Source organism: Lepidochelys olivacea (genome assembly GCF_965140295.1).
Source record: "Lepidochelys olivacea isolate rLepOli2 genome assembly, chromosome: 26".
NCBI lineage: Eukaryota > Metazoa > Chordata > Testudines > Cheloniidae > Lepidochelys > Lepidochelys olivacea.
This window is the reverse complement of record NC_140436.1, coordinates 12804504-12830564: the sequence shown is the minus strand read 5'-3', so window position 1 is coordinate 12830564 and position 26061 is coordinate 12804504. Positions and strand designations below refer to the sequence as shown.

General features: G+C 50.4%; 1 protein-coding gene across 4 annotated transcripts in view; it reads left to right on the top strand.

Annotated features, from left to right (window-relative positions):
* Positions 1-25770, top strand: part of TET3 (tet methylcytosine dioxygenase 3) — a 152147-nt gene extending 126377 nt beyond the window's left edge. For all 4 annotated transcript variants that reach the window (XM_084614946.1, XM_084614947.1, XM_084614948.1 and 1 more), the window contains 7 exons: positions 10570-10663; positions 15934-16142; positions 17080-17230; positions 18062-18151; positions 20204-20341; positions 22576-22912; positions 23705-25770. In XM_084614946.1, coding sequence (XP_084471072.1) covers positions 10570-10663; positions 15934-16142; positions 17080-17230; positions 18062-18151; positions 20204-20341; positions 22576-22912; positions 23705-25566 — 2881 coding nt within the window. In that variant the 3' untranslated portion in view covers positions 25567-25770. The remainder of the gene's footprint in view (positions 1-10569; positions 10664-15933; positions 16143-17079; positions 17231-18061; positions 18152-20203; positions 20342-22575; positions 22913-23704) is intronic.
* Positions 25771-26061: the final 291 nt, after the last annotated feature.

Genomic DNA, 26061 nt, shown 5'->3' with positions numbered 1-26061 from the left:
GAAAGTCTAGTGAAGGCACGGCACCCTGCCTTGAACACGGGCTAAGGTGGTCAAGGGAAAGCCTTGGTGGGAACTAGATGCCTGTGGGAAACCACGCTGGTTAGTCCAATTTGCTGCAGGGAGTCACTTCAGGCTTGTGTTGGCCAACCGGTTTGCTTTGATTCCCACAGCCAGGGCTGGCAGGGCTGCTGGCAACTCATGCACTGCCTGGGTGCACATCTGCATGGTACGCCAATGAGTATCGCATGACGAGACGTATCATTTGCCTCCCACAGACAGTTCGACAGCTGCCAAACTAAGCAACTGGCCAAGGGCAAGTCAAAACCTTTCACGGTTACTATTAGTTATGACTGCGGTCAAGTCAGTGAAATTGGCAATAGAAAAGACCAATGGGGTCACCCAGCCTGTCCCTCTGCCAGGGCAGGATTCTTTCCTACTGTTCGCTTTCCAGTGTAGTCCAGGATTTTTGGCGATGGTTGTTTTTTGTCTCAAGCAACAGGGCTTCCGCCCCTTCCTCTGGGGAGACTGTACAATCTCACTGGTCACCAGAGCCTGCTCGCTGCTAGTTATGTGTAAATTTTTCCGAGTCTGGCAGTGTTAGGTCCTACCGTTAATAGATCTTGCTGTTAGGAAACATTTTTCCCTTTGCTCAATTTCATCAGATAGTGCAGGGTCCTACCACCCAGTTCTACCATCTCCTGCCTTGGTTATTGCACCCCGGACATATTTGTGCAGCTGAGTCGTCTCCAGGCCCACGTCCTCCCCTTTGCAGATTGAAAAGGAGTAGAAGGGACTTACGAGGACAGACGCATGTTGCCTGAGCTGGCTCAGTTCCAGGGTGTTGTTGCTTTTCAGCAGCTGTAATGTGGGGAGTTGGGAGGGAGCAGCTTGCAGATCGCAAGGCAGCTGTGCAGCTGGACGGTCAATGGGAGTTAAATGGGAGATCTCTGCCCATCCATGCACCAGGACCCTGGTTTTTTGGGTGAGTCTCCCGGCTAAGATGTCCTGCTCTCCTCCTGCCTGCACTGAGCATCATTCTTCTCAGCCCCTTACCCATCCCCGGTCAGGAAAATCAAAAGCAGGTGGTGCTGCCTCGATTTCTGAGAGCCCAGTTTGCCGTGACTTGGGGCCATGGGCTCAGCAACAGCCCTTAGGTTGGGCACCGAAAATCACTAGAGGAAACCCTCAGCCACTGTACACACCTGCCATGGAGGGGCTGCTGGCAGCTGATAGGGGAGCATGTGTGCTCCCTTGCCCCCTTGTCTTGTGTCCCACCAAGGGGCTGGGATGTTTGGACTTGGCAGGGAAGGGTTGGTGTGCTAATCTCAGGCTAATCTAATCAAGCCTTTCAGGACTGGGAAAATTGCAGGCCAAACTCCCACGGATGTCATTGTGGCCAGGATTTCACCCTGGGGTTGGAGATGGGGACGGTACTAGCCAGGGGGAGGGGATGGGCTTTGCACCAGTTGTGCTCCCCCTGGGTTCTGGATTACTCTAGGGGCCAAAATACACCCCCCTTTCCCCCCGGCCTAAGCAAACATGGCCTATCTCAGCCTGGCTCTGGCAAAGCCCAGAATCCTGCTCCAGGCCTGCCCCTATGTTATGCCTTTGGTGGCCCTACACTAATGCCTGCTCGGGGGGGATTTCTCTCCTAACCTATTGCAGCAGAGGCCCCTGTATGCTGCTGAAGTGGAATGGGGTGTGTGTGTGTGTTGGGGGGTGGGGTAGATCCCTGCCATAGCGTTGGCGAGTGTTTAACTAATGGGATGAATGGGCTGGTGTCGGATCTGCTTGTTCTCCATTGTGCAGCGCGCAGAAATATGCCTGCAGGGGGGAAAGCAGCAAAGTACCATGCAGGCAGGTGGGGCACAGATTAACTGGGTTACACCCCTGGGATTGAGTCACGGCGCTGAGTCAGCCAGAAATAGAGCGTCACCAGGGTTGATGGCATTACGTCACCCACCTTGGGGGCACAGTGATTCACGGGGGAACAGGCATGCTATGGAAGGGAACCCACAACCCCCTGGGGGAGCGAGTAATTACTGACTCCACATGAACACCCTCATAGCCAACAGACAGTGACTGATCCTGATCCAGAAAGGTACCAAACACTCATGAGAGGTGTTGACTGACCTCAACTCCCATGCAAGTCAGTAGTGCTTGGCAGGATCGGGCCCCTAATGAGGCATAAATCCTCATTGGCTTGGAGTCTTACCTCTGCCACCAACTGTGTTAAGCAAGCCACATATTAAAATCACTCTGTGCCTCAGTTTCCCCATCTTCCTCGCCTCCCAGAGGGTGTTGTGAGGTTGAAGTTAGGGAATCTTTGTGAAGTTAATTGAGGCCCTTGAATAGAAGGGGGGATGCAAGCGCAAATTATTTTAAAAAGTGAAATCAGCAGGCTTTGTTACTTCATGTTCTCAGTCTGGGCTTGTGGGAATTAAATTTCCTGCCCGTCAGCCTGTGCAGTGAGCGCCCCCTGTGGATTCTGGAAGCTTTGCAGCTCAGGGCAATAGAAATTCACCTGCACTGTTTCAGCAGATAGTCTTCTCTTAGCAATAATGTGAAGTTTGATGGTGTTTTTACACCTGCCTGCACTTCTAGGTCAGGGGATACAGCATTCGCAGCTTGGGATGACTTGAGCGTCAGAACAGCACGTGTCAGGCCAGGCCGTGTGCTCGGTCAGGGTAGATCTGGAAAGCACTGCACTAGTGCCGGTGGCTATTTGCCAGTTCAGCTGAGAGCACAATCTGGTCCATGGGGCACCATAGAGCTTTGGTGGAATTGTTCCTTGAAAAACTCCCACCAGCAATCCCAGTGTGCATAAGGGTGTCTGAGCTCCCTTCACTAAATGGGCTAGATTTAACTCAAGGATGGGAGTGGACATGTTCTGTCCTCCCCAGCACTGGGGCTAGGTTTTCTCCAAAGCACCCAGCGTTGGTCCTCGCTCTGCTTCCAGTGAAATCAACGATAAAGCTCCCATTGACTTTAGCGGGGACAACGCTGAGCGCTTCAGAAGATCCCTCCCGAGATGCGCAGCAGCAAGTTTTGGTCTGTCGGATGCCCCAGTTTCCATCGCTGGGGCAGGCAGGTCATTGTAGGGCAGGTTTAGGACCTGGGGTTGCAGGGTCCTGGGTGACCGATGCCTCCACCTCCCCACTGGGGAGCCAGGTGAAACAGCACCCAACAATTACTGGTGGGTTAGGCACTGCAGGAAGTACCGCCCAAAGAAGCTAGAGAGCAGAACCCTGCAGCCGCCTGATTGGTCAGCACCGACTATTTAAAGGAGGAAGCTGACCCAGGGAGCTGTCTGAGGAACAAAGCAGATTCTGGCTTGCTACTGACCTCATCCTTCACCCCGTTTTGGTCCTGATTCCTGCCTTTGACCCTGTCCCAGCTCGACCTTCGTTCCAGTTTCCTGACTCAACCTGGCAACTAGTTGTGACTGCTGCCTTCGACCCTGGCCCAGCGGACATCACTGTCTACGCCCCGGCCATTACAGTCATGAGCGTTGATGGGGCCTGGGGAATGGAAAGGTCATGCTGGAAATCGCCTCCCATTCTCAGCTGGCTGCCAGAGGGGGTGACAGCACAGGCCAGGGGCTGCAAGCCCATGGGCTCTCACCTGTGTTTAAAACCCTTGATAGTGACCTACTGCAAGTGGTGATGACGATGCATTCTCCTGCTTAGTCTCAACTGCAATTCCTACAACAGCGGCTTCCGTTTCCTCATCAGCCTCCTGGCCACCATTCCCCAGATGCCAGGGCGAGCTCTGGACTTGCTTTGCGTTGGTGAAGCAGGTAGTTATTAGGAAAGTGTGACGCTGAGTCTTGCCTTTACGTTCCCCCTAGTCTTCTTGGAAGTGTGGTATCTGGATAGCGTCTCTCTCCAGTCGGTCAGATGTAAATGGACGGGTGTAGAGCAGGTTAATGAGACGTACGCACCAGCTGCTGCTGCTCAAATCTTCCCATCGCTCTCCATGTTCCTCGTGGGTGAGGGAGATGAAATCCAGTCCAGGAAGTTCCCATCCACCCTGTAGATCAGGAACATCTGAGCTTGGGAGCCGAGCAGTGGAGAATTCTGTAGGGCCGACGAGATGCTTTGGGGGGAGGGATAGCTCAGTGGTTTGAGCATTGGCCTGCTAAACCCAGGGTTGTGAGTTCAATCCTTGAGGGGGCCATTTAGGGATCCAGGGCAAAAATTTTGGATTGGTCCTGCTTTGAGCAGGGGGTTGGACTAGATGACCTCCTGAGGTCCCTTCCAACCCTGATATTCTGTGATTCTATGCCTGGCTCCATCTTCTCTTGCTGGTGCCGTTCGCTTCTGGAGGCTTTCAGCTGAGAATGGAATAACTAGGCGGGTTGATCCGCGTCAAGGGAATGGCCAGCCATTAGATTAGCTTATTTGTTGGCTCTTAGTGGAAGTGCCTGTCAAGGGGAGGGCAGTGCTTTCGAGGCAGGAGGATACAACACTGTGAGATCATGAGATGAAGAGCAGGGCAGGTTGTCAGCTCTTTGGGGGCAGGGACTGTCCTTTTGTTCTGTGTCTGTACAGCGCCTGGCACAATGGGGGCCTGGGGCTTCTAGGGGCAACCACGCTATAAATCATAATATGCTTCTGTGCAGTAGAGATGTGCTGCAGTTTGCTCTGGCTTTCCAGTTATGCTGATGCATGAGATGGAGCCTTGTGCACAATGTGTCCTTGTAAACTTGGGTGTCTAGGATTTCACAGCCGTTGCTATGCGATGGGGACTGTTCCCGACGATGAACCGCTGCTGCGTGGTCTAAAGCAGTATGGGGCCTAAGCCACGCGGATAAGCAGTTCCGATTCCTTCCAACAGAGGGCAGTGGGGTGCATGCCCGCCGCCCACTCCGCGTCAACGTCTCATCTAGATGAGTAGCAATTTTACATCGAGCGGAAATCCCACTTGTCTACAGTGGGAACTGCAGAGCAGCAGCGTCTTTCGCTGAGCCTGCCCACTTTGCAGATCTCCCCTTCTCAGTGGAGGTTGCCTGCGTTGCCTGGGAATTCATAGGAATTGCCAAACTGCATCTGACCCGAACTCAGTCCATCCCAGTGTCCTGTCTCAGGTGGTGGCCAGCACCATACGCCCCAGAAGAAGATGTGAGAACCCTGCAGCAGCAGGTATGGGATCATCTGCCCTCCACATTTGGTCTGATCCTGACCCCCAATAGTTAGATTGGCTCAAGCCTTGAAGCATAAAGGTTCATATCCCTGCCAACACTTTTGCCGGCATTAATATGCTAACTCTGAATATTCATATAAACGCCCAATTCCTTTTTGACTCTTGCTCAGTTCTTGGCCTCAGTGACTTCTAGTGGCAATGAGTTCCACCGGCTAATGACGTTCAGTGGAATCTAGGCACCCGACTGCCATTTGTCCATTTGAAAATCTTCCGCAGGAGCAGTGTGTGTTGCAGACTGTTATGCGCACATCAGCTGAAGGTATTAGTGATAGTTATAAGCTATGGTTGTAAAGCAATCTATCGACCTATTTTTATGTCATTATTGTAGTGCCTAGGGACCGACCAAGAATGGGACCCAGTTGTGTGAGGTGCTGCACAAACACATAATAAAAGACGGTGCCTACAATCTAAAGAGATAAAACAGATAAAGGGTTAAGGGGAAAGGGTTTAACATACAGGCGGAGTAATTAGAGTGATGGTTTGCAAATAGTCCCGCAATTTTGCAATTGATCGCCCATGTATTAAAACACCCATCTGACACAAATTAACCTCTTATCAACTGTTTACAAATGTCCCCGCCCCGGAAAGTGTGACCAAAATGCAGTCGCTTCGGCTCTGTTTTTTGCATCAGAATGCCCCCAGCCTGTCTTTTTGTGTCCCCGTCCCGCTCCCCTCCTACCACCGGTTCCCAACATCTGCAAAATCTTTGAAGCGCCTGGCTGTTCTGCTGGCACAATGGCTGTGTGGGTGCGTTCACCCATGAACATCAGCCGGGGCATGGGAATCCTTGTTTAAAAGTGTCTCGCTAGCAAAACTCAGCAGGGCCGTGTGGGCCGGCTCTCTTCCCCCGGGGGTGACGGATCGTGCTGGCTTCAGGAAGCGGGGCAGGAGGTAGCTGGCGTAGTTAATTAGTGCTTCCAGGAAGGAGGAGAGTGGGAAGGTTAATCTGTGCTGATTAGCTCCAGCGAAAACCCCAGGTTGCCTGATCAGTTGGATGAGAGCATCTAACAGGGCACTCTGGTCTGTGTGCCAGAGGGGAAGGAATGAAGAGACAAAGGGTCTCTCCCCGTGGTGTATGTCGGAAGGAACACTGTTGAACTCGCTGGGCATGATTCAGCCCTCAGTCCCACTGATCGGAGGCCAATGGGATAACACCAGTGTAGGACCGATATGAGGGCAGAATCAGAAATTAGGGCCTGATCCTGCAAGGAGAGTGTAAGGGCAGGAGTGGGGGGATGGGGACTTAAAGTGGTCTCCCTCAAAATTACATCCTTTCCCTGGCTGCGATAAAATGGACCCGATCCTTGAGATACCCCAGGTGCTCAGTGTGTCTCAGGGTACGTCCATGCTTGGAGGGAGGCGTGCGATTCCTAGCCTCCCCCGAGGTCCAAGAGTAGACATACCTGAAGTGTAGCTCCCGAGAATGAGAGGAGTGGGACGCAGCTCTGCTGCGATAAAGGATTGTGCTACCAAACTAACGTATGTGTTGGAGGGGTGGGGTTGACTGCTAGGCAGAATTTCAGGTGTCCTTAGGCCTTAGTCTTGCTTCCCAGCTGCAGATCCCTAGTGCAGACATGATTTGCACAAGTGCTGCTATGTCTCAAAATCCCAGTGTAGACGAGACCTAGGCTGACTTCCAGCAGGGTGGCTAGGGAGAGGCGATTTGGACCCAGCATGGGCTGTGTTGAGGAAAGCACTTGTCTGCGCAGCAGATGGGTTGCGTGGGATGAGTCACGCCTGTCCGATGGGGTTAGACGCCAGGGCTAGTTTGGTTTGTGTCCAGCTCCCATCCTAGCAAGAGTAGAACCACAAGTGATTTCACGCAGGCCACGGATCAGCCATTAGCTGGCTGCCCTTTGCAGGCAATGCTGACTTGGGTTTACCAGTAGCTAAGAGCTGCAGCCACCCTCCCTCTGGGAATCATTCTGGTTGCGCAGCTAGGCACCGAGGACTCTTGTTGCATTGGCCCATGGTCTCAGACCCCTCTAATGTGCAGCTGAAGCCCTGTCCTCTCGCTCCTGCTCCATGCTGGGTGGAAAGAGAGGAAAACAAGGGTGTAGGGCGTGGGAGGGGAAAGCATGCCTCGCGTGCCGCCGGCATAAGCAAGGCTCCCAGGAGTTAACATAGCTGTGAGGTCTGCAATCTTCTGTTCTTGGAGTCCGGCTATCTACCCCATCTCTTCTTCCCCTGAGAAGTCCGAGGGAAATCCACCCACACCCATTTGCGTGGCCAGCACAGAAGAGCTGAGTCGTGGCTCAGAGAGGGGCTGCTCTGCTCTCACATTCGTGGAACCGGGTGAAATTCAGGGGTTAGATTCAGACCCGAGCACCAGCTGGGTCCCACTGTTTGGAGGGTGTAGGTGGTGCACAGACCTCTGTGCGAGCACCCTTCACGAGCGGGGAATCTCACACCATGTGAACTGCAGTGAGGGCAGGGCTGGTTTCTGCACAGGGAAGTGAGAAAGAAAGTGTGAAACGCAAATGGCTGTATGAGTGAAAAGAAGCGTTAATGATGCAGTGGGCTTGGGATTCAGGAGACCGGGTTTCAATTCCTGGCTCTGCCATTGACCTGCTGGGTGACCTCCAGCAAGTAACTTCCCCCCTCCGTGCCTCAGTTTCCCCATCTGTAAAAAGGCAATGATAATACTGACCTTCTTTGCAAAACGCTTTGAGATCTATGACTGAAAAAGTTCTATAGAGGAGCTAGGAATTCATGTTGTTGTTCTCTCGTTGTTCTCTCTCAGTCCCTTTAGGGACAGTCTGTTTTTTTTAAATCACATCCATTCTGGCAACTCAGTGGATGCTGATTCTTTTGTGGCATGTGTGATGGGTTGGATCACAGAAACCCCCTTGGGAGCTGCCAAGACTACTTTTGCCCAGTCAGCTTAGGACTTCAGTGCCCTGCCTGGTTTGAGCCAGACCCGCTAGCCTGCTGTAAACCCAGACCCAGGCCTGAACCACGTCCCCTAACAGCTGTAAGTTCAATTGAAAGCAGTTTGCAGAAGTGTGCCTATCTTTAACACTGAGATGCCCAACTCCCAATGGGGTCCAACCCCCAAATAAATCGGTTTTACCCTGTATAAGGCTTATACAGGGTAAACTCATAGATTGTTCGCCCTCTATAACACTGATAGAGAGATATGCACAGCTGTTCCCCTCCCCCCCAAATATTAATACATACTCTGGGTTAATTAGTAAGTAAAAAGTGATTTTATTAAATACAGAATGTAGGATTTAAGTGGTTCCAAGTAGTAACAGACAGAACAAAGTGAATTACCAAGCAAAATAAAATAAAACACACAAGTCTATGTCTAATCAAACTGAATACAGATAAAAACCTCACCAGTTCCAGTAAGCTCTCTTTTACAGACTAGCCTCCTTCTAGTCTGGGTCCAGCAAGCAATCACACCCCCTGTAGTTACTGTCCTTTGTTCCAGTTACTTTCAGGTATCCTTGGGGATGGAGAGGCTCTCTCCTTAGCCAGCTGAAGACAAACTGGAAGGGTCTCCCACAGGCTTAAATAGACTTTCTCTTGTGGGTGGAGACCCCCCTACTTTCTGCTATACAAAGTCCAGCTCCAAGATGGAGTTCTGGAGTCACCTGGGCAAGTCACATGTTCATGCATGGTTTCAGAGTAGCAGCTGGGTTAGTCTGTGTCTGTAAGAAGAACAGGAGTACTTGTGGTACCTTAGAGACTAACAAATTTATTAGAGCATAAGCTTTTGTGGGCTACAGCTCACTTCATTGGATGCACACAGTGGAAAATATAGTGGGGAGATTTTATATACACAGATAACATGAAACAATGGGTGTTACCATTCACACTGTAACGAGAGTGATCAGGAAAGGTGAGCTATTACCAGCGGTGGGGGGGACCTTTTGTAGTGATAATCAAGGTGGGCCATTTCCAGCAGTTTACAAGGACAGTAGGAGGGGAAATAAACAAGGGGAAATAGTTTTACTTTGTGTAATGACCCATCCACTCCCAGTCTCTATTCAAGCCTAAGTTAATTGTATCCAGTTTGCAAATTAATTCCAATTCAGCAGTCTCTTGTTGGAGTCTGTTTTTGACTTTTTTTTGTTGAAGAATTGCCACTTTTAGGTCTGTAATCGAGTAACCAGAGAGATTAAAGTGTTCTCCGACTGGTTTTTGAACGTTATAATTCTTGACATCTGATTTGTGTCCATTTATTCTTTTACGTAGAGATTGTCCAGTTTGGCCAATGTACATGGCAGAGGGGCATTGCTGGCACATGATGGCATATATCACATTGGTAGATGTGCAGGTGAACGAGCCTCTGATAGTGTGGCTGATGTGATTAGGCCCTATGATGGTGTCCCCTGAATCGATATGTGGACACAACGGGTTTTGTTGCAAGGATAAGTTCCTGGTTAGTGGTTCTGTTGTGTGGTGTGTGGTTGCTGGTGAGTATTTGCTTCAGGTTGGGGGGCTGTCTGTAAGCAAGGACTGGCCTGTCTCCCAAGATCTGTGAGAGTGAGGGGTCGTCCTTCAGGATAGGTTGTAGATCCTTGATGATGCGTTGGAGAGGTTTTAGTTGGGGGCTGAAGGTGATGGCTAGTGGCGTTCTGTTACTTTCTTTGTTGGGCCTGTCCTGTAATAGGTAACTTCTGCATACTCTTCTGGCTCTGTCAGTCTGTTTGAATCTTTTTCCCTAAGTTAAGTATCCTCACACCTTCTTGTCAACTGTCTAAATGGGCCATCTTGATTATCGGTACAAAAGTTTTTTTGTTTCTCTCCTGCTGATAATAGCTCATCTTAATTAATTAGCCTCTTACAGTTTGTATGGCAACTTCCACCTTCTCTGTATGTGTGTGTGTGTATATATATATATATATATATATATATATATCTTCTTACTGTATGTTCCATTCTATGCATCCGATGAAGTGGGCTGTAGCCCACGAAAGCTTATGCTCTAGTAAATTTTTAGTCTCTGAAGTGCCACAAGTACTCCTGTTCTTTTTGTGGATACAGACTAACAGGGCTGCTACTCTGAAACCTGTCATTGTTCCTTCAGTGCTTCTTGATTGAGCATTTAACTTTGTGAATTCCTTTTTCCAGGAACTGACCAGATGCTCTACTAAGGTTATTTAGAAATCAAGCCAGTACACAGCCAATATTCGTAACTTTGAATACAAAAATGATACCTGCATACAAAGAGGATTAATAGATTCAGTAGATCGTAACTTTTACATGGATATGTTACATGGCATGTGTAGCATAGAACATATTTCAGTTATGTCATATATATTCATAAGCATATTTCCATAAAGCCTTATGGGGGGCACTGTCACAGCATGTCCTTGCTCTTGCCTACACTCATTTGATGCCTTTTTCCACCAGGTATGGTGAGAAGGGGAAAGCCATCAGAATCGAAAAGGTCATCTATACCGGGAAGGAAGGCAAGAGCTCCCGGGGCTGCCCAATAGCCAAGTGGGTAAGTGCCATCCATCTCGGTGGGCTTTCATATTTCTTTTAATATGACTGACTCAGGCCAAGAATGATTTCCCAACTCTTCTGTCATCTGAGTGTGATCTCAAAGTCACCTTGTGCTTTGGGGAGGTGGGGTGATCAGAGAATGTATCTACGGTAAAGGTGCAGGCCCTCAGAGGCCGGTGGGGATGGGCACAGAATGCATGGATGGAGGGATAGATGCAGAGAGAACATTCACACGCTCCATCACCAGGTGGGATATTTTCGTTGGTCTCATGTTCAGAAATGTGAGAGAGCGCTCTCTCTTTTTTTAACTCAAATCCGTCTAATTTTATTTCATTTGCTTAATCTAGCCATCTAAGCTAATCGATTGGATCTGATCTATCTGAGGGGATCTAATCTGTTTTTGCTAATCTGATCTGCATCTAATCTGTGCAATCTAATCTGTTTGATTGGCTTTCGTAATCTAATTATGGGGAGGAGGATGGTTAAAACGCTCGACTGGCACTCAACCAGTCTGGGCCCAATTTCTTCGCTATGTGACCTGGGGCAAGTCTTTTGGAAAACTACCCTCCAGCTAGACCACAAATAATGGTCTTGATTCAAGAACTGCTGGATGAAATCCTATGGCCGGTGTTATGGAGAAGGTCAGACTAGATGGGCAAATTGTTCCATTCTGGTCTTAAAATATATGAAAGTCACTTATCTCTCTGTGCCTCCAGGCCCCGTCTTTAACATGGGGGTGACAGTGCTCCTTTTGTGTGTCTTGTCTGTTTAGCTTGTAAATTCTTTGTCTCGCACTATGTGTGTGTACAGGTTAGTTGGAGCCTCCAGGTGAAACTGATATAAATAATAATAATCTAATCTACCATAGTTTATCTAGTTATTCGTGTCCTGCTCATCACTGTGGTATTTGGGCATCTCTTCTCTCTCCTCTCTTGACACTGACCCTCCCTGTCTCTCCTCTCCCATTTCTCACTGTAATCACTATCCCATTCCTTTCCCCGCCTGGTCCCTCTCCCTGCCCGGAGCATGGCAGCCAGCTGGCCACTGATTGGACCTTCTGTGCTTTCCAGCGGCCACCTCGAAATGGTAAAAACTCTAAATAGAATACTGGGCCTGATTCAGATCTCATTGGCACCGGTGTAAATTTGCTTAAGGCAATGGAGTTACATCGCTGTAACTGAGATCAGAATCTGCCCCATATGTTGAGAAATTTCTGATTCTTTTCTCAATGACATGAGCATAAATCAGGCGCAACCCCCTCGAAAGCAACTGGAGAGACCGTATCGGCCCATCAAAGTTTCTAATGGCTCAAGCTTGGAGCTGGTATCTCTGGGTTACCAGGAAGTCGAGCTGCCTAGGACCTGCTAGGATGTCTGGCCAAATTAGATCAGTTCCTTGTGGCCATTCTGTAAGAGCCCACCGTGGGAATGTCTCTCGCACTGCATCGGGAGGGACTGAGCTGAGAACAGGTGTCCAGTGAAGATTGCGTTGCTGGAAGGGATGAGCGTGATCACCGGGACAGGGTTTGTCTCCGCACTGGGCAGAGAAGCTTGAGAGTGGCTGATAAGAGTGACCACCGGGGAGCATATGGGAGGAGATAACGCTGGCCCAACAGGGACCAAACAGCGCAGTGCCCTGGGGGGTGGAAGCCAGCTGCCAGCCCAGTGGTGTTTCTCCACATTGCTCTGTGCTGCTGGCCATTGTGGGGAAACATGAAGGACTTGAGCTCAAGGGACAAAGTCTGACTCCTACATTACAGTCCAGGCGAGAGCCAACTCTGTTGCTGGTTCACAGAGAGAGGGTAGCTGGGGCAGTGCTTCTGGCTGAGAGGGGATCCCCGCAGGAGGCCTCAGCACACGGGGCCTGTTAGCAGGGCAGCTGCCTCTGACAGGAACCCTTTCCAATGTGTTTGAAAGCAGGGAAGGTGCAGTTCTACCATGGTCAGGGGGACGTACCGCGATGTCAGGGTAGGGGTGCTGTCCAGCCGTGAGTGGGCAGCTGCACCCCGATGTCAGGGAGAGGGTGCTGTGCATCTGTCAGGGGGCAACTGCACCCCGATGTCAGGTTGGGGTGTGCAGCTGTCAGCACTGGGGTACTGTGCAGCTGTGCACCTTGATATCAGAGTGGGGGTGTTGTGCAGCTGTCAGGGGGAGCTGCACCCCGATGTCAGGGTGGGAATTAATGTTCTTCGAGGGTGGGAAAAGAAAGTCAAGTTTGAACGTTACCCATGTCCAGAGGGCCGGCTCGTTGATTTCTTTTAGAGCATGTCAGTTGCATTTTTAAACCCATTTTTTGCCGGTGTTAGGGAACAGAAAAAGGTAATTTCTATCCTGAGGTCCTTGTGTTTCTGTGCAGACACGTTGGAGTGTTTGTGTGCGTGTGTGTGGTCGAGATGACCTGGATTCAAACATCCCCAGACACTGGGAGGAGAGGGGGAGGCATCACTGATGCTTTCATAAAACATGGAAACTCCCCCAGATGCAGATACAGGCTGAATGGCAAGTGTGTTTCCTTTCCCGTGACCCTCTCAGATCCCCCATGCTAAGCAGGGCCAGGACGGGGCTGAGAGATCTGCGTGGAGAACCTAGTTGCTCCAAGAAGCAGTGTCTGTGTACCAACAGGAAGTAATCTGAGTTGCTGCGGGATGGCTGCCACCAGCCAGGTGTAGATGCTGCCTTTGGAGGTCAGACATGCAGGAGCCCTGGTGACTGGTGGCGACACTGGGGGATGTGGTTTAGAGAAGCAGCCGGGTGGGTGTAAAAAGCAGCCAGTGTGAGGAATTCCCCGTGTCTCAGCAGCGGGAGGCGAATGAGTGAGTGAGCCCCAGGATGTGAGAGTAGCAGCATGTGTGTAATGGACTAGCCGATATGGAAGTGAAAGGCCGTGGCTGAGTAGGTCAGTTGAACCTTGTCTACGTTAGGGAAATTTTGCAGAATTTCCCACCGTTGCTAACCCCCGCACTCAGCTCTGCAGCTGTAAACACCCTGCTCAGAGCAGGTCTCATAGACATGGGGTGAAATCCTGGCTTCTGGGGGTCAGTGGGAGCTTTGCCATCAACTTCATTGTGGCCAGGATTTCACTCTTGAGGCTTAAAAGGCTGGGGCCTGTCCACACTAGGGCTATCAAGGCTGCTTGCACTGGTGCAGACGACACCTGTGTTAGCAGCGGTGGGAAAAGTTTGCAAAGTCTGCGTGTAATTCCCAAGCCCCGGGGAGGGTCATCGGCATCAAACCTGGGACCACGTGCTTTTAGGGTCTGAGCTAAATGACCCACATCTGCTGGCTGATAGTGTAGCAGGCTCACCAACCTCTGTATGATGCCCAGCCACCACTGGAGAGGGGGACAGCACCTCACTGAGTGATAGGCACATTACCCAGGTGTCTGAGAGATCATTTCAACCCATGCTGATGTTAGAACGTCTGCCTGACTTCAGTGCTTTAGCTCATAGATCTGGTATGAAGTTGCTGTGATTGGCCAAGTCATGACACTGCAATTCCAGTGGCACTCATTGAAATCAGTGGGGATTTTGCCCAAATAAGGGATTCCAAGGTTTGGTTATATATGTTAATAGAGACGTACACACTTTTCTCATGCCTGAAGCTGTTAGTTCGTTAATTCCTCACTGGGAGCTTTGCCCAGATAGGGACCTGAGTAGAGCTTGTTGGGATTTCTTCCGCAAAGTGCTTTTCACCAAAAAAAAGCCAATTTGCTGAAACCTGAACTGTTTGAAGACAGTATTGGTAGAGCCCTGCATGGATACTAAATTTGGATCCGCCTCCAATCTGCCAACATGGTCCGTGGATAGCCGCAGATTTGCAGGGCCCCAGCTGTAAAATTTGGATCCACATCCATCCGCGATCCGCAACCATGGTCCGGAGGTATCCACAGGCATACAGTGGATAACTGCAGATTTGCAGGCCTCTAAGCACGGGGTTCAATGAAACACCCAGCGTGAAAAATTGGGGGTTAAAAAAAAAGTTTTAAAGTTGTCAAACCAGAAAATTTAAGGTTTTCAAGCCTAAATGACTTTTCATTTCCAAGGTTTGGAAAATTTACACTAAAAAAGTTTGTTTGGGATTTTTTTAAAGAAAAAAGGGTGAAGCGGAACCCAAACATTTCCATTGACCCAAAACCAATTTTTTTTCTTCAGATTTTCAGTTTGCAGAATTTTTTGACATTTTGATTTTTCTCCGCATTTGAGGCAGGAATAAATTTTGCAATGTTGAAAAGTCTTGTGGGATGGGAAAGCCATTTCCTGCCCAGCCCGAAATCTGAGTGAAAACTAAAGACCTCAAGATCTGGCCCCTTAATAGTTCTGGGGATCTATACAGGGCTTCCAAAAGTGACTCATGATTTTGAGACATAATAACAGGCAGTGACTTTCAGAAAGTGTGGAGCACCTCCCACTCTGAAAACCTGGCCCCTTTAAAGTGGGCAGCCCGGTTGACTTTTGAGAATCCCTGTCACCTGCTTATAGGGCCAATATTTTAAAAACATGTACCGAATTTAGGAGAACAGTGGTGGGACTTGTGCTCCTGAATCCCATAGGGCTCTTGAAAATCTTTCCCTTCCAGTGGATTACGTTCTGGTGGAAGAAGCTGGATTGAGAACCCCAGAGAATCTAGTTCCATTTACCCACCAAGTGTTAATAGCACAAGCAGCGTCTGTACAAACCTCCACCGTGTAACAGTGCCCTTGGTGTGTCTCAGCATTGAAGCGACCCCTGAGGGAGGGGGGTTCAGGTTGCATGGCCCATTTAGTCCTGAGATTGCCAACTTATTTTGCCTAGACCTCTGACCCCTGAAATGCAGTATGGCCCAGTGGGACAGGTTGTATTCCCAGCATTGCCCATCTGTGCAATCTTCAGCTAGTCACTACACCTCCCTGTGCTTTTCTTTCTCTTCCCACCCTGTGTCTTGTCTGTTTCGACTGTAAGCTGTTTGGAGCCAGGACTGTCTCTTACTAGATGTCTGTACAGCACCTACCGTGACGCGTCCTGCTCTTGGGGCGATCTCCAGGAACTCCAGTAGTACAGCTGTTCCTAACAATAGTAGTGACTACTGGTCACTACCGAGCAGATCTAGGGGTTGGATATCCCATTGCCGGTCCCCGACTGGAAGGGCCTGCAAGCTCCTCACAGCCATTCCTGGCGAAAGCGAGAAGGAAAACATGCATCTGCGGGCGGTTGGCTCCAGACGTTTTCCGGGGACGTAGCTTCCTGTCTCCACCCTTGCCTTTCGCCACTAACCGTGCATGGCTGCTTTCCAGGTGATCAGGAGGCACAACCAAGAGGAGAAGCTGCTCTGCTTGGTGCGGCACCGAGCCGGTCACCACTGCCAGAATGCCGTCATCATCATTTTAATCCTGGCCTGGGAGGGCATCCCTCGCACCCTGGGTGACATGCTGTACCAGGAGCTCACTGACACGCTCACTAAATACGGAAACCCCACCAGCCGCAGATGCGGCCTGAACGACGAGTAAGTTTCGTTTGCGCTGCAGCCCGGGCGCTGTGATTTCCCTGTCTAAACAGGGGCCTTGGTCAGTGTTTGCATGGGAGATCTTCCCAGGGCTCTTCGGGGTAGGTGACGTTCAGAGTCAGCACGGCCCTGCTGGTGGTGCCGGAGGGGCCATCTTTCTGGGCGGCGTATCCACCGGAGGCCCTGGTGGCTTGTGCACATTACAGATCTCATGGCGCTTCCTTTCTGCCAGAGTCCCGGTGCTAGCAACAACCCTACATAGGTTCCGCAATGGCATGCTGCGTCCATGGAGTCTTGGATGGAAACCAAGGGGAGTTTCGAGCCCAAATCTGTTTCAGCGGAGGCTATGTCTGCCCTGCAGCTGGGAGATAGAATTCCTAGCCCAGGTAGACATGCATGTGCCAGCTTTGATGGAGCTAGTGTGCTAAAAAGACCAGCACAGCTAAAAAGAGAGCGACTTGGACTAGCCACCTGAGTACAAGCCCGTCTGAGCTCCTAGGTGTGTGCTCAGGTGTCTAGCCCGAGTTGCTGCGTGTGCTGCCATGGCGCTATTTTTAGCGTGCTGGCTCGTGTACCTCTGCTGGGAATCCCACCAGCCAGCCGCAGCGGAGACATAGGCTACGTTTGACTTCAAGCTTTCTGAGGCTGGAATTAAGGAGCTGCAAACTCCTGCAAGGAAACGGCTGCATCAGCCCCCTGTGCAAAGGGGAACTAATGAGGGGCACCCAGCTCTGGGCTCGCCCTGTTACAGATTTTTTGTGTGTGGCATGTCGTAAAGACTCACCCGGGTGCTGCCTCACCCAGAGCCAGATTCCAACTGGGGTCAGTGCGTTCTGCCTCCTGGAATTCCCGCTGCAGTGCCCACTGGACACTACGTTGGCTGGAACAGAGCTGGCATCCCCAGTGAGTGGAATTCCGCCTTGTTTTTCTCTTGCAGCCGGACCTGTGCATGTCAGGGCAAAGACCCCAACACCTGCGGTGCTTCTTTCTCCTTTGGCTGCTCCTGGAGCATGTATTTCAATGGATGCAAGTACGCCCGAAGCAAAACTCCCCGGAAGTTCCGACTGGTGGGGGACAATCCCAAAGAGGTCAGTGAGCCCCCTCTGCCTGCCTCCGTTAACTCAAGAAGGGAAGGTAGTGCTGGGGAAAGGTGCTAGAGAGGAAGCTCTTTATCAGAAGAGCCTGGCTTTACAGGTGAAAGGATATAAAAAGTAGTCCCAGTAAAGCATTTCTGAAATAGCATTTCTGTTAAACCCATAGGGTGAAATCCTGGTCCCAGTGAAATCAATGGCAAAATTCTCATTATCTTCGATGGAGCCAGGATTTCACCCCGGGGATCTCCAGAGTACGGGGTGATGCAACGTGCTATAAAGCTTTCACAGCCACTCAGTTGGGATAACCCAGACCAGGTCATATAGTTACCTACACAGGGAGAAGTTATCTGATGCTCGAGGGCTCTTTAATCTAGGAAGCAAAGTCAGAACAAGATCCAGTAGCTGGAAGCTGAAGTCAGCAAAATTCATACTAAATATAGATGCGTATTTTTGACAGTGAAGGGAATTGGCCAGTGGGACAGACCCCAAGAGATGTGGTGGATTCCCCATCACTTGGAGCCTGTTGGGTGTCGCTTTCTGTAAGGGACGTTCTAGCTCAGCCACAAGTAATTGGGATTGGTGCAGGAATGCCTGGGTGAGGTTCTCTGGCCTGTGCTAGGCAGGAGACCAGACTAGGTGAGCACAATGGTCCCTTCTGGCCTAAAGACCCGCCGCCTGCGTAGCTCACACATGAATTCTCCTCTTGCGAGCTATCTCCCCCTTGTGCTGATGCAAACGCACCTTGCCCCGGTGCGTTCCCCACCCAGACCGTGATCTGGATGAGACGCTGGAGAATAAACACTCCCTCTTTATTCCCTTTCCCAGGAAGAAGTGCTCAGAAACAGCTTCCAGGACTTGGCTACTGAAGTCGCTCCACTTTATAGGAGGCTTGCGCCACAGGCCTATCAAAATCAGGTACCAAAGAAAACCGTTCTTCCTCTCACCTTTGGTATTAGCATTACAGACTCTTAGTTTAGGGCTACTTGGTGTCTGCTTGGATGAAGATCCCACCAGCATAACTGCCCTGATATGGCCACAGTCCCAGCTGGAGCTAACTCTAGGAGAGGTGGGACGGGGTGTGAAGGAGCTGTCCTGTCATAGACTGACACAGCCCTGAGCCTTTGAATTTCCCCCAGCAATTCTCTAGCAGCGCAGAGCTAATTTTGCCTGGTGCAAACCCATGGAGGTTGGGGCTGGAAATGTAGGTGCATGTCCCTGGTGATACAGCCCAGAGCGGCATCCCTGTGACATGTGGCACGGACACAGCCCTGGGTGGGTGACGTGCCAGCAGAGTGAAGACTTCACTAGGTGCTAGGCTGACAGCCCCAAACTCCTGTGTTTTTCCACAGGGTGGGCTTCCCCTGGGGGAGACCCCCCTCATCTCTGGCTGTCTCCGTCATCCGTTCAGTCCTTAGGCTGCCAAAAAGGGCACCACGGGCGGTGAGGTTTTATTATGCCAGCGTGGAAGAAAGGGTCAGTCCTGCAAGTCCTATTGTGCAGCCACCTGCTCCGTTGAAATCAGAGGGCACTGAAGGAGCTCAGCACCTGGCAGGCCAAAGACCTCACTCCGAGGCTGGCCATTGTGGGTTGTTATAAAGTGATAGCATCCGGCCAGACGTTGGAGCTTTAAATGCCTTTGGGGTGCACTTAGATTGCACTCTGCCCCTGCGATTGCACGACTCAGCCCCATCGGGACTGATGCAGGCTGGGGATTTTAGTGGCAGAAGCCAGGAAGCAGGATGCTCAGATCACGAGCAACACGGGTTCTGTTTCCAAGGAGGACGTTTGGCAGCAGCTTGGAGAAAACACACCCAAGGGTGGGTGTCCACAACAAGGCCGGGGAAGCATATATAGCCTGGGCTCAGCTGAGGCTCTAAGGCATAGAAGAGAAGGGTTGCTGTTCAGGGGTGATGACTGGAGAGATGCCCAGGGCAGGTGTTACGTCCATGCAGGAGCAGGCTCACCCCTCTGGCTTTGGATTTATGCTGGTGGCATTGAGATCAGAGTCTGGTATCTGGGACACAGCCAGCCATGTGATCCCTGCCTACCCTCCTTCGCCCGTCGCACAGCCAATCTGGAGGCAGTCACGACTGAGCCCTTTGTGTGTTTTATTTCAAGTAAAATACAGTGTGTTTGTATCTCTCCCCTCGCTCCCTCCATGATGTACCAGGGTCCCACATTTCTCTCAATGGGCTTTTTTGTGATAATAGCCCTTAAGCATTCACCGACTTAAAAATGCACACATGCTTAAGGTCTAATTCTCATTCACACTAAAGCTTCTTTGCACTGCTCTGGCCTTACAGGATCTGCCTACGCTGCACTGAAAACCCGGGTCTGTGGGATCCGCTTGTGGACTTGGTGTTTCCAAGCCTGTGCTGGAACAGCCAGACTGCACTGTAACCCTGGGCTTGCAATAGCTGTGCTCGCCTGTCCATACTGTGCCATGCAGCCCTTCTCACTCGCGTCTGCAGCTGAAGCTGTGTCCACATGGCAGAACGACAGGGCTTGAACCCGAGTCTTGGCAGGATTCGGGCTCTGACCCACCTCCCTGGCAGGGTCCTGAGTGCCTGCTGGCTGAATCAGGCTGATTTGTGGGTGGATGGAAGGAGGGCTTGGGCTCAAACCTGAATCAGAGCCTAGACTCAGCATGCAATGTAGAGGTACCCAGAATGGGTGTAGATGATCCCACTAGAGTACAGCCAGAACAGTATGAAAGGGCCTCAGTCTAGTTGTGAATTGGGCCCCTACGTGTTTTGCTGGGCTGAGGCCTACATCAGCTCTCAGCCTGCGGGTTGCTCGTGCCAATGGAGGCTCCAGCAGTTGTCTGGAGTGTCACAAGTCTCTTCCCAGGCCCCTGATTCTGGCCCATTACTGAGGTGGCTTTGCTCAGTAACAGGTACCTCCGATATGGGCAGGCTTCCATGTGGCAGCGGAGTAACAGGAGCCGTCTCGTTTCCCTTGGGCTAGGTTACAAACGAGGACATCGCAATAGACTGCCGGCTTGGTCTGAAAGAAGGAAGGCCGTTCTCTGGGGTGACTGCGTGTATGGACTTCTGTGCGCATGCTCACAAGGATCAGCATAACCTCTACAACGGATGCACGGTGGTAAGGAGGCGTTTTCATTCTTGGCTTAGGGAAAGAGGGAGGGGAGAGCACCCTTCTCTTGCAAGGTCATCTCGGTGTCGGGTGAAAGGTGTCTGGTCTGTAGGATGGATGCAGTGTGGCAGCACCCCTCCCTGCCATCCCACCTCCGCTCTGCAAGGACCACCTTGAAGTCGGGGTTTGGTCTTCATGGTGCACTCAGACATTTCCAGTAGGGCTGCTGAGGGATAATCAAGGGAGGCAGTGTGGCTTAGTGGAAAGATCACTGGGTTGGCGCTCAGGAGACCTCGGTTCTAGTCCCAGCCCTGCCGCTGGGCAACCTTTGGCAAGTCACTTCTTCTCTGTGCCAATGGGGATGGTGAGGCTGACCTTCTTTGTCAAGTGCTTTTGAGAGCCACTGATGAAAAGCCAAGAGAAAGTAAGAGCCAGGTGGTGGTGTTAGTGAGTGCCAGTTACACTAGGCTGGTTGTGTGTGTGAGTGAGAGATGCAGGTGAACTGAGAGCCCCTAACTGTCCCTCAGACAGAAACATTTGATCCCTCTGAACTGGTTTGGGATCCAGCAGCTGGGGACAAAGGCAGGCTGTGGATAAGGCTGAGGTTTTAGGACTGCTTTCACTCACCGAGCAAGGGGCCATGGGCTAGATCTTTAGCTGGTAGAAATTGGTGAAGCTCCACTGAAGTCCCCAGAGCTGTGTTGATTTGCATCAGCTGAGGGTCTGGCCCCACGTCTCAAACTCCAGGCGTGTTCTGCAGCAGGTGTCCGTGTGCCGGCTGCTCCTTGCAGTGGGGGAGGTGATAAAGGTGACTCACCTTTGCTGCACCCCTCTTGAGTTGCCTCGAGCATATGCAGAAGGCTTTGAAGACTGAAAGTGCTGCCATCTGCTAACCTACAATATTTGTATTCCCCCCCACCCCTTTTTTTCAGAGAGCCTGATTTCAATAGCGGTGCCTTTGAGTTTTGATTTAATTGGAAATTCGCTTTCTAGGGAAGGAATTATCTCTACCTATCAAGGGTTCTGTGATCCACAGCTGAAAGATCTGAGAGGCTACATACTTAATTATGACACCCTTCCCCCCCCCCGCACCCCAACACACATATTGAGTACAGTACCCAGTTATTGCAAGCCAAAATATCAGCTTTCACTCAAATCTCTCTCTGTGTAATTGCCTGAGAAAGCAGAAGGGACATCAAAGCCTTCCGATTAATGAGTTAATCTCTGTACAGTGCTGTGAAAACGCCAGGGCTAGATAAAGGACAAGTGCTAATTACTGTTATTAATTTGCCGTCATCACCAGTAGCAGCACCAAAATACGTGGGATACTCCTGAGCTCACGCCTGACAAATCTGGCAGAATTTTCTGGGAGGCAGTGTCATGGAGTGGTTGGAGCGAGATTTCTGGGAGGGCTCACTCCTGGGTGCTCTGACGCACGGTGGGTGATAGTCATGCCTGTACAGAGGGCCCGCACAGTTGAGCTAGGGCTTTGGATTGACACTCTGCGTAAGGATCATTTTCATCCTGCATGAGCTCAGAAAGCCGCTGTGCTACATTTTTCCAGGGGGTGATAAGTAGTTCCCTACCAGTTCTCGAGGGGCAGGGGGGAGAACGTGAGCCTAATTTCAATAATGTGTGTAAACACCTAAAGTGAAGGGGACCTGTCGGAGTGTAAGGTGTTTTTATTTCAGTATAGAAAGGCTCTAGGTGGGGAAAGCAGTGGCCATAATTTCCCTGGACAGGAGCAAATTGTTTGCACAAATAAGTCACTGAGGCTACGTGAAAGCAGGTGAGGATACTAGATCTGCCATATTATCCATGTAAATCCTCCCTGCCGTTTCAGTGGGTATGTAGTATTCTTCGCAGCCTGTCTATTGTTGCAGTGGTGCTGTGCGCCGTTAAACAGCGGCCTTGCTTCGTCCTAGAGGTGGCCGCATTTCAGTGGTGGGCAGAGTGATTCTTTTTTACATATGGATTGTAAAGTGTTTTGGATACTTTGCAATGAGAGGTGCCGTTCATCATGGGTCTGAATTATCACCACTGTAGCCCCAATTCAGGAAAGCACTTAAGCCCATGCTTAATTTTAACCGTGTACTTCTGTCCCACAGTCGTCAGCTTCGCATGTATTTTAAGTGCCCTTCCTGAATAGAGATGCTTTCAGGGCGTATGATGTTAATGGTTTGAATGGGGCTTTCAGCTTCCTGGCCATTGGCTAATTGGTGCCTCTCCCCTGTCCACCCCAGGTGTGTACCTTAACGAAGGAGGACAATCGGAGCATTGGGAAGATTCCTGAGGATGAGCAGCTGCACGTCCTTCCGCTGTATAAAATGTCCACCACGGATGAGTTTGGCAGTGAGGAGAATCAGAACGCAAAGATGGGCAGCGGGGCCATTCAGGTGCTCACCTCCTTCCCGAGGGAGGTCAGGAAGCTGCCTGAGCCTGCCAAGTCTTGCAGGCAAAGGCAGTTAGAAGCCAAAAAGGCAGCCGCTGAGAAGAAGAAAATGCAGAAAGAGAAGCTAATCACCCCTGAGAAAATAAAGCAGGAAGCACTAGAAATCCCGACACTCCAGCAAAATACAGGTAATGGGGGCAGGGCTCTGGGTTTGCTGTTTCTCAGGTGTCTTGCACAGTTTTGTTGCCCTCGGATATGAATACATCAGGATGCTTTATAGGAAGGATCCTTTGTGGTGCCTCTTTTATTAGCTCACCAGTTCCCTCGATAGCACAGATCCTTTGTGTAGCATGTTTTGCGTTGCACTAATGCAGCAGCTCACCAGTACGCTTCATGGCACCAGAGGCTTTGTGGTACCCTGTTGTACGGATCCTTTTTTCTGTTGCACTAGTGCAATAGCTCACAGTGAGATTCAGACCACAAACCTGCCGGTAGCTCAGGCATATCCAGGCCCCTTTCTGGCTTTTTCATGCGATGCTGGTGGGGGGGCTTTTTTATTTGGGTCTTCTGTGTACCAGGACAGCTGCGCTTTGCTGCAAGGCATGCAGCGTACAGAATGTTATAGGCACGTGACCGACAATCAGACACAGCCAAGGCCTGCCCTCTAAGCAACATTTGGACGGCATAGCTCTTCTATGTAAGTCTTGTTGTACATACCACCAGTTTAGAAACCAGCATTCTTTTGACATCTCCAATCACATAATAAGTGGCGTGTGACCCTCGGTGAAGCTTTGGCAGTGATTAGTTCTGGGGAGAAGATCCTCAGCTGGTGTAGATCAGTAGATTTCCATGAACTCCAGTGGGGCTATACCGATTTACACCAGCCGAAGCTCTGGCCCATGACTTAACCTTTGGCTTACTAAGGAGACTCCCCTAGGCTGTATGGCCAGTTACCATTGTGCTGTGTGTTTTGCCCACAGGTATGGCGTTGAAAAATGGACTCCCCCAGCACTCAGTCAAACCTTCCATCAAAGTTGAACCTCAGAACCATTACAACACTTTCAAATACAACGGCAATGCAGTGGTGGAAAGCTACTCCGTGCTGGGGAGCTGCCGCCCCTCAGACCCATACAGCATGAACAGTGTTTACTCTTACCATTCCTACTATGCACAGCCTAATCTGCCTTCCATGAATGGGTTTCATTCAAAGTTCACTTTTCCCTCCTTTGGATATTACGGATTCTCCAGCAACCACATGTTCCCCTCACAGTTTCTGAATTATGGTGCCACTGAGCCGAGGAGCGGGGATTGGGTAAGTAGCAGCTATGAGAAGAAACCCGACCTCCAAGCGTTGCAAGATAACCTTAACCACACTTACAGGAATTCAGAGTTCTCAGAGCAACTCTCACACTCTGTACGAAACAAAAACCACCACCAGCGGACCTATGAGAGAGCCAACAGGCATGCCAGCCAGAAGTCTATGGCCATGTCCCACAGGACTAACTCGGTCCCAATGGAAACCCCACCGTTTGCACAAAACACAAACTGTTTCAGCAATCGAGCAATCAAACAAGAGCCTGTAGACGCCTTGTCACACATCGAGTCCATTCAAAGGGCTGCCATGAATGTACAAAGCTCGAGTCTCAACCTGTCCGCTGTGCCCGTGTCATCTCAGAACGGCAAGCAGGAACACCAGTGGAGCCCCTACAAAGTCAACAGGAATGTGTCTCCTTCTGACAGGACTAGTAATGCAGAGCGTTCTTGGAATATGTTTACGCCCAGTGACAATACCAACTTACCCAACACGAGCATGCAAGATAAACTGAATTCCTTCAATGGACACTCAAACGCTACCCGGTTACCCCAGTCTCACCTCCAGGAGAAACAATGGAACGTATTTCCTGGAGACGGGCAGGCAACGCAGCATAGTTCTAGCCTGCTTGGGAAATCATGGAGCCCTTGCAAACTCAGCGAAAGCCCTTCGATCTTGCCTAGTTCTGCAAATTCGAACCTGCAGGAAAAACCCTGGAACCTCAGCCAGCTGAACTTCAGTTCCACCCTCAAGGGGAACCCTGGGTTTCAAGACGAGCTGTGGAACTCGGTCAAGGTGGACGAGAGGAGGACTCCAACACCTAGCTCGGGGCTGCATGAGAAGCCATGGGATTCCTTTGGCTCATCGGCCACCATGGGGTCAAGTGTGTGTAGCGAGAAGCCATTCGGCACCTTGAAAGCAGATGGTAACGCGTTCTTGCCCAGTATCCATCATCAGGAGAAACTATGGGACCCCTTCAGCTTGGATGACAGCATGGAAGAACTGCCCGATAAGACCCTCAAGGAGGAGGAGGAGGAGGATGAGGAGGAGGAAGAGGAGTGGTCAGACAGCGAACACAATTTCCTGGATGAAAACATAGGCGGGGTGGCGGTGGCCCCAGCCCACGGCTCCATCCTGATCGAATGTGCCAGGCGGGAGCTGCACGCCACAACCCCGCTCAAGAAACCCAACCGGTGCCACCCCACCCGCATCTCACTGGTGTTTTACCAACACAAGAACTTGAACCAGCCCAATCATGGCCTCGCCCTTTGGGAAGCCAAGATGAAGCAGCTGGCTGAGAGGGCGAGAGCGAGGCAGGAAGAGGCAGCCAGGCTTGGGCTCCAGCAGGACACCAAGCCATTCAGCAAAAAGCGCAAGTGGGGAGGCGCCATGGCCCCCGAACCCCAACACAAAGAAAAGAAAGATTCTGTCCCAACACGGCAAGCAGTGGCTATTCCAACAAACTCTGCTATCACTGTGTCCTCATATGCCTATACCAAGGTAACTGGACCATACAGTCGCTGGATATGAGATTAATACAGCTAATATGGCCATCTTACCTCAACGTCTGCAACACTGGACCACAGTGTTGCTTTGTGGTGCTTTCTCCTAATGCATGTAGGGGGGAAAAATCTACTCAAGTGCAAACCTTCTAAAATCTGCACTTTGAGAGGAGTTAAAAACAAACAAACACTTATTGCTGTTAACATTTTTCAGTAATCTAATATTTATATCTCTGCATTTTTTTAATCTATCCTTGTACATCACAAGAATGGAAAAGAAAAATTTATAGTGTCCTTTCACAAAGGAGAGGTTTTTAATTCCATTTAAAATATGTATTTATTGGATTTTTTTTATTATTACAACAATGAAGCAGATCTTAAAAAAAAAAACACACCAAACCAGCTTGAAAAAAAAAAATCTGTACAGCTCACTCATGTTAACGCTGGTAGGGAATTTCAGCTTGGAAACCATCTGGAAACATGTGCTTTAAAGTCAATCGAAAATGGTTTGAACATCCGGTTT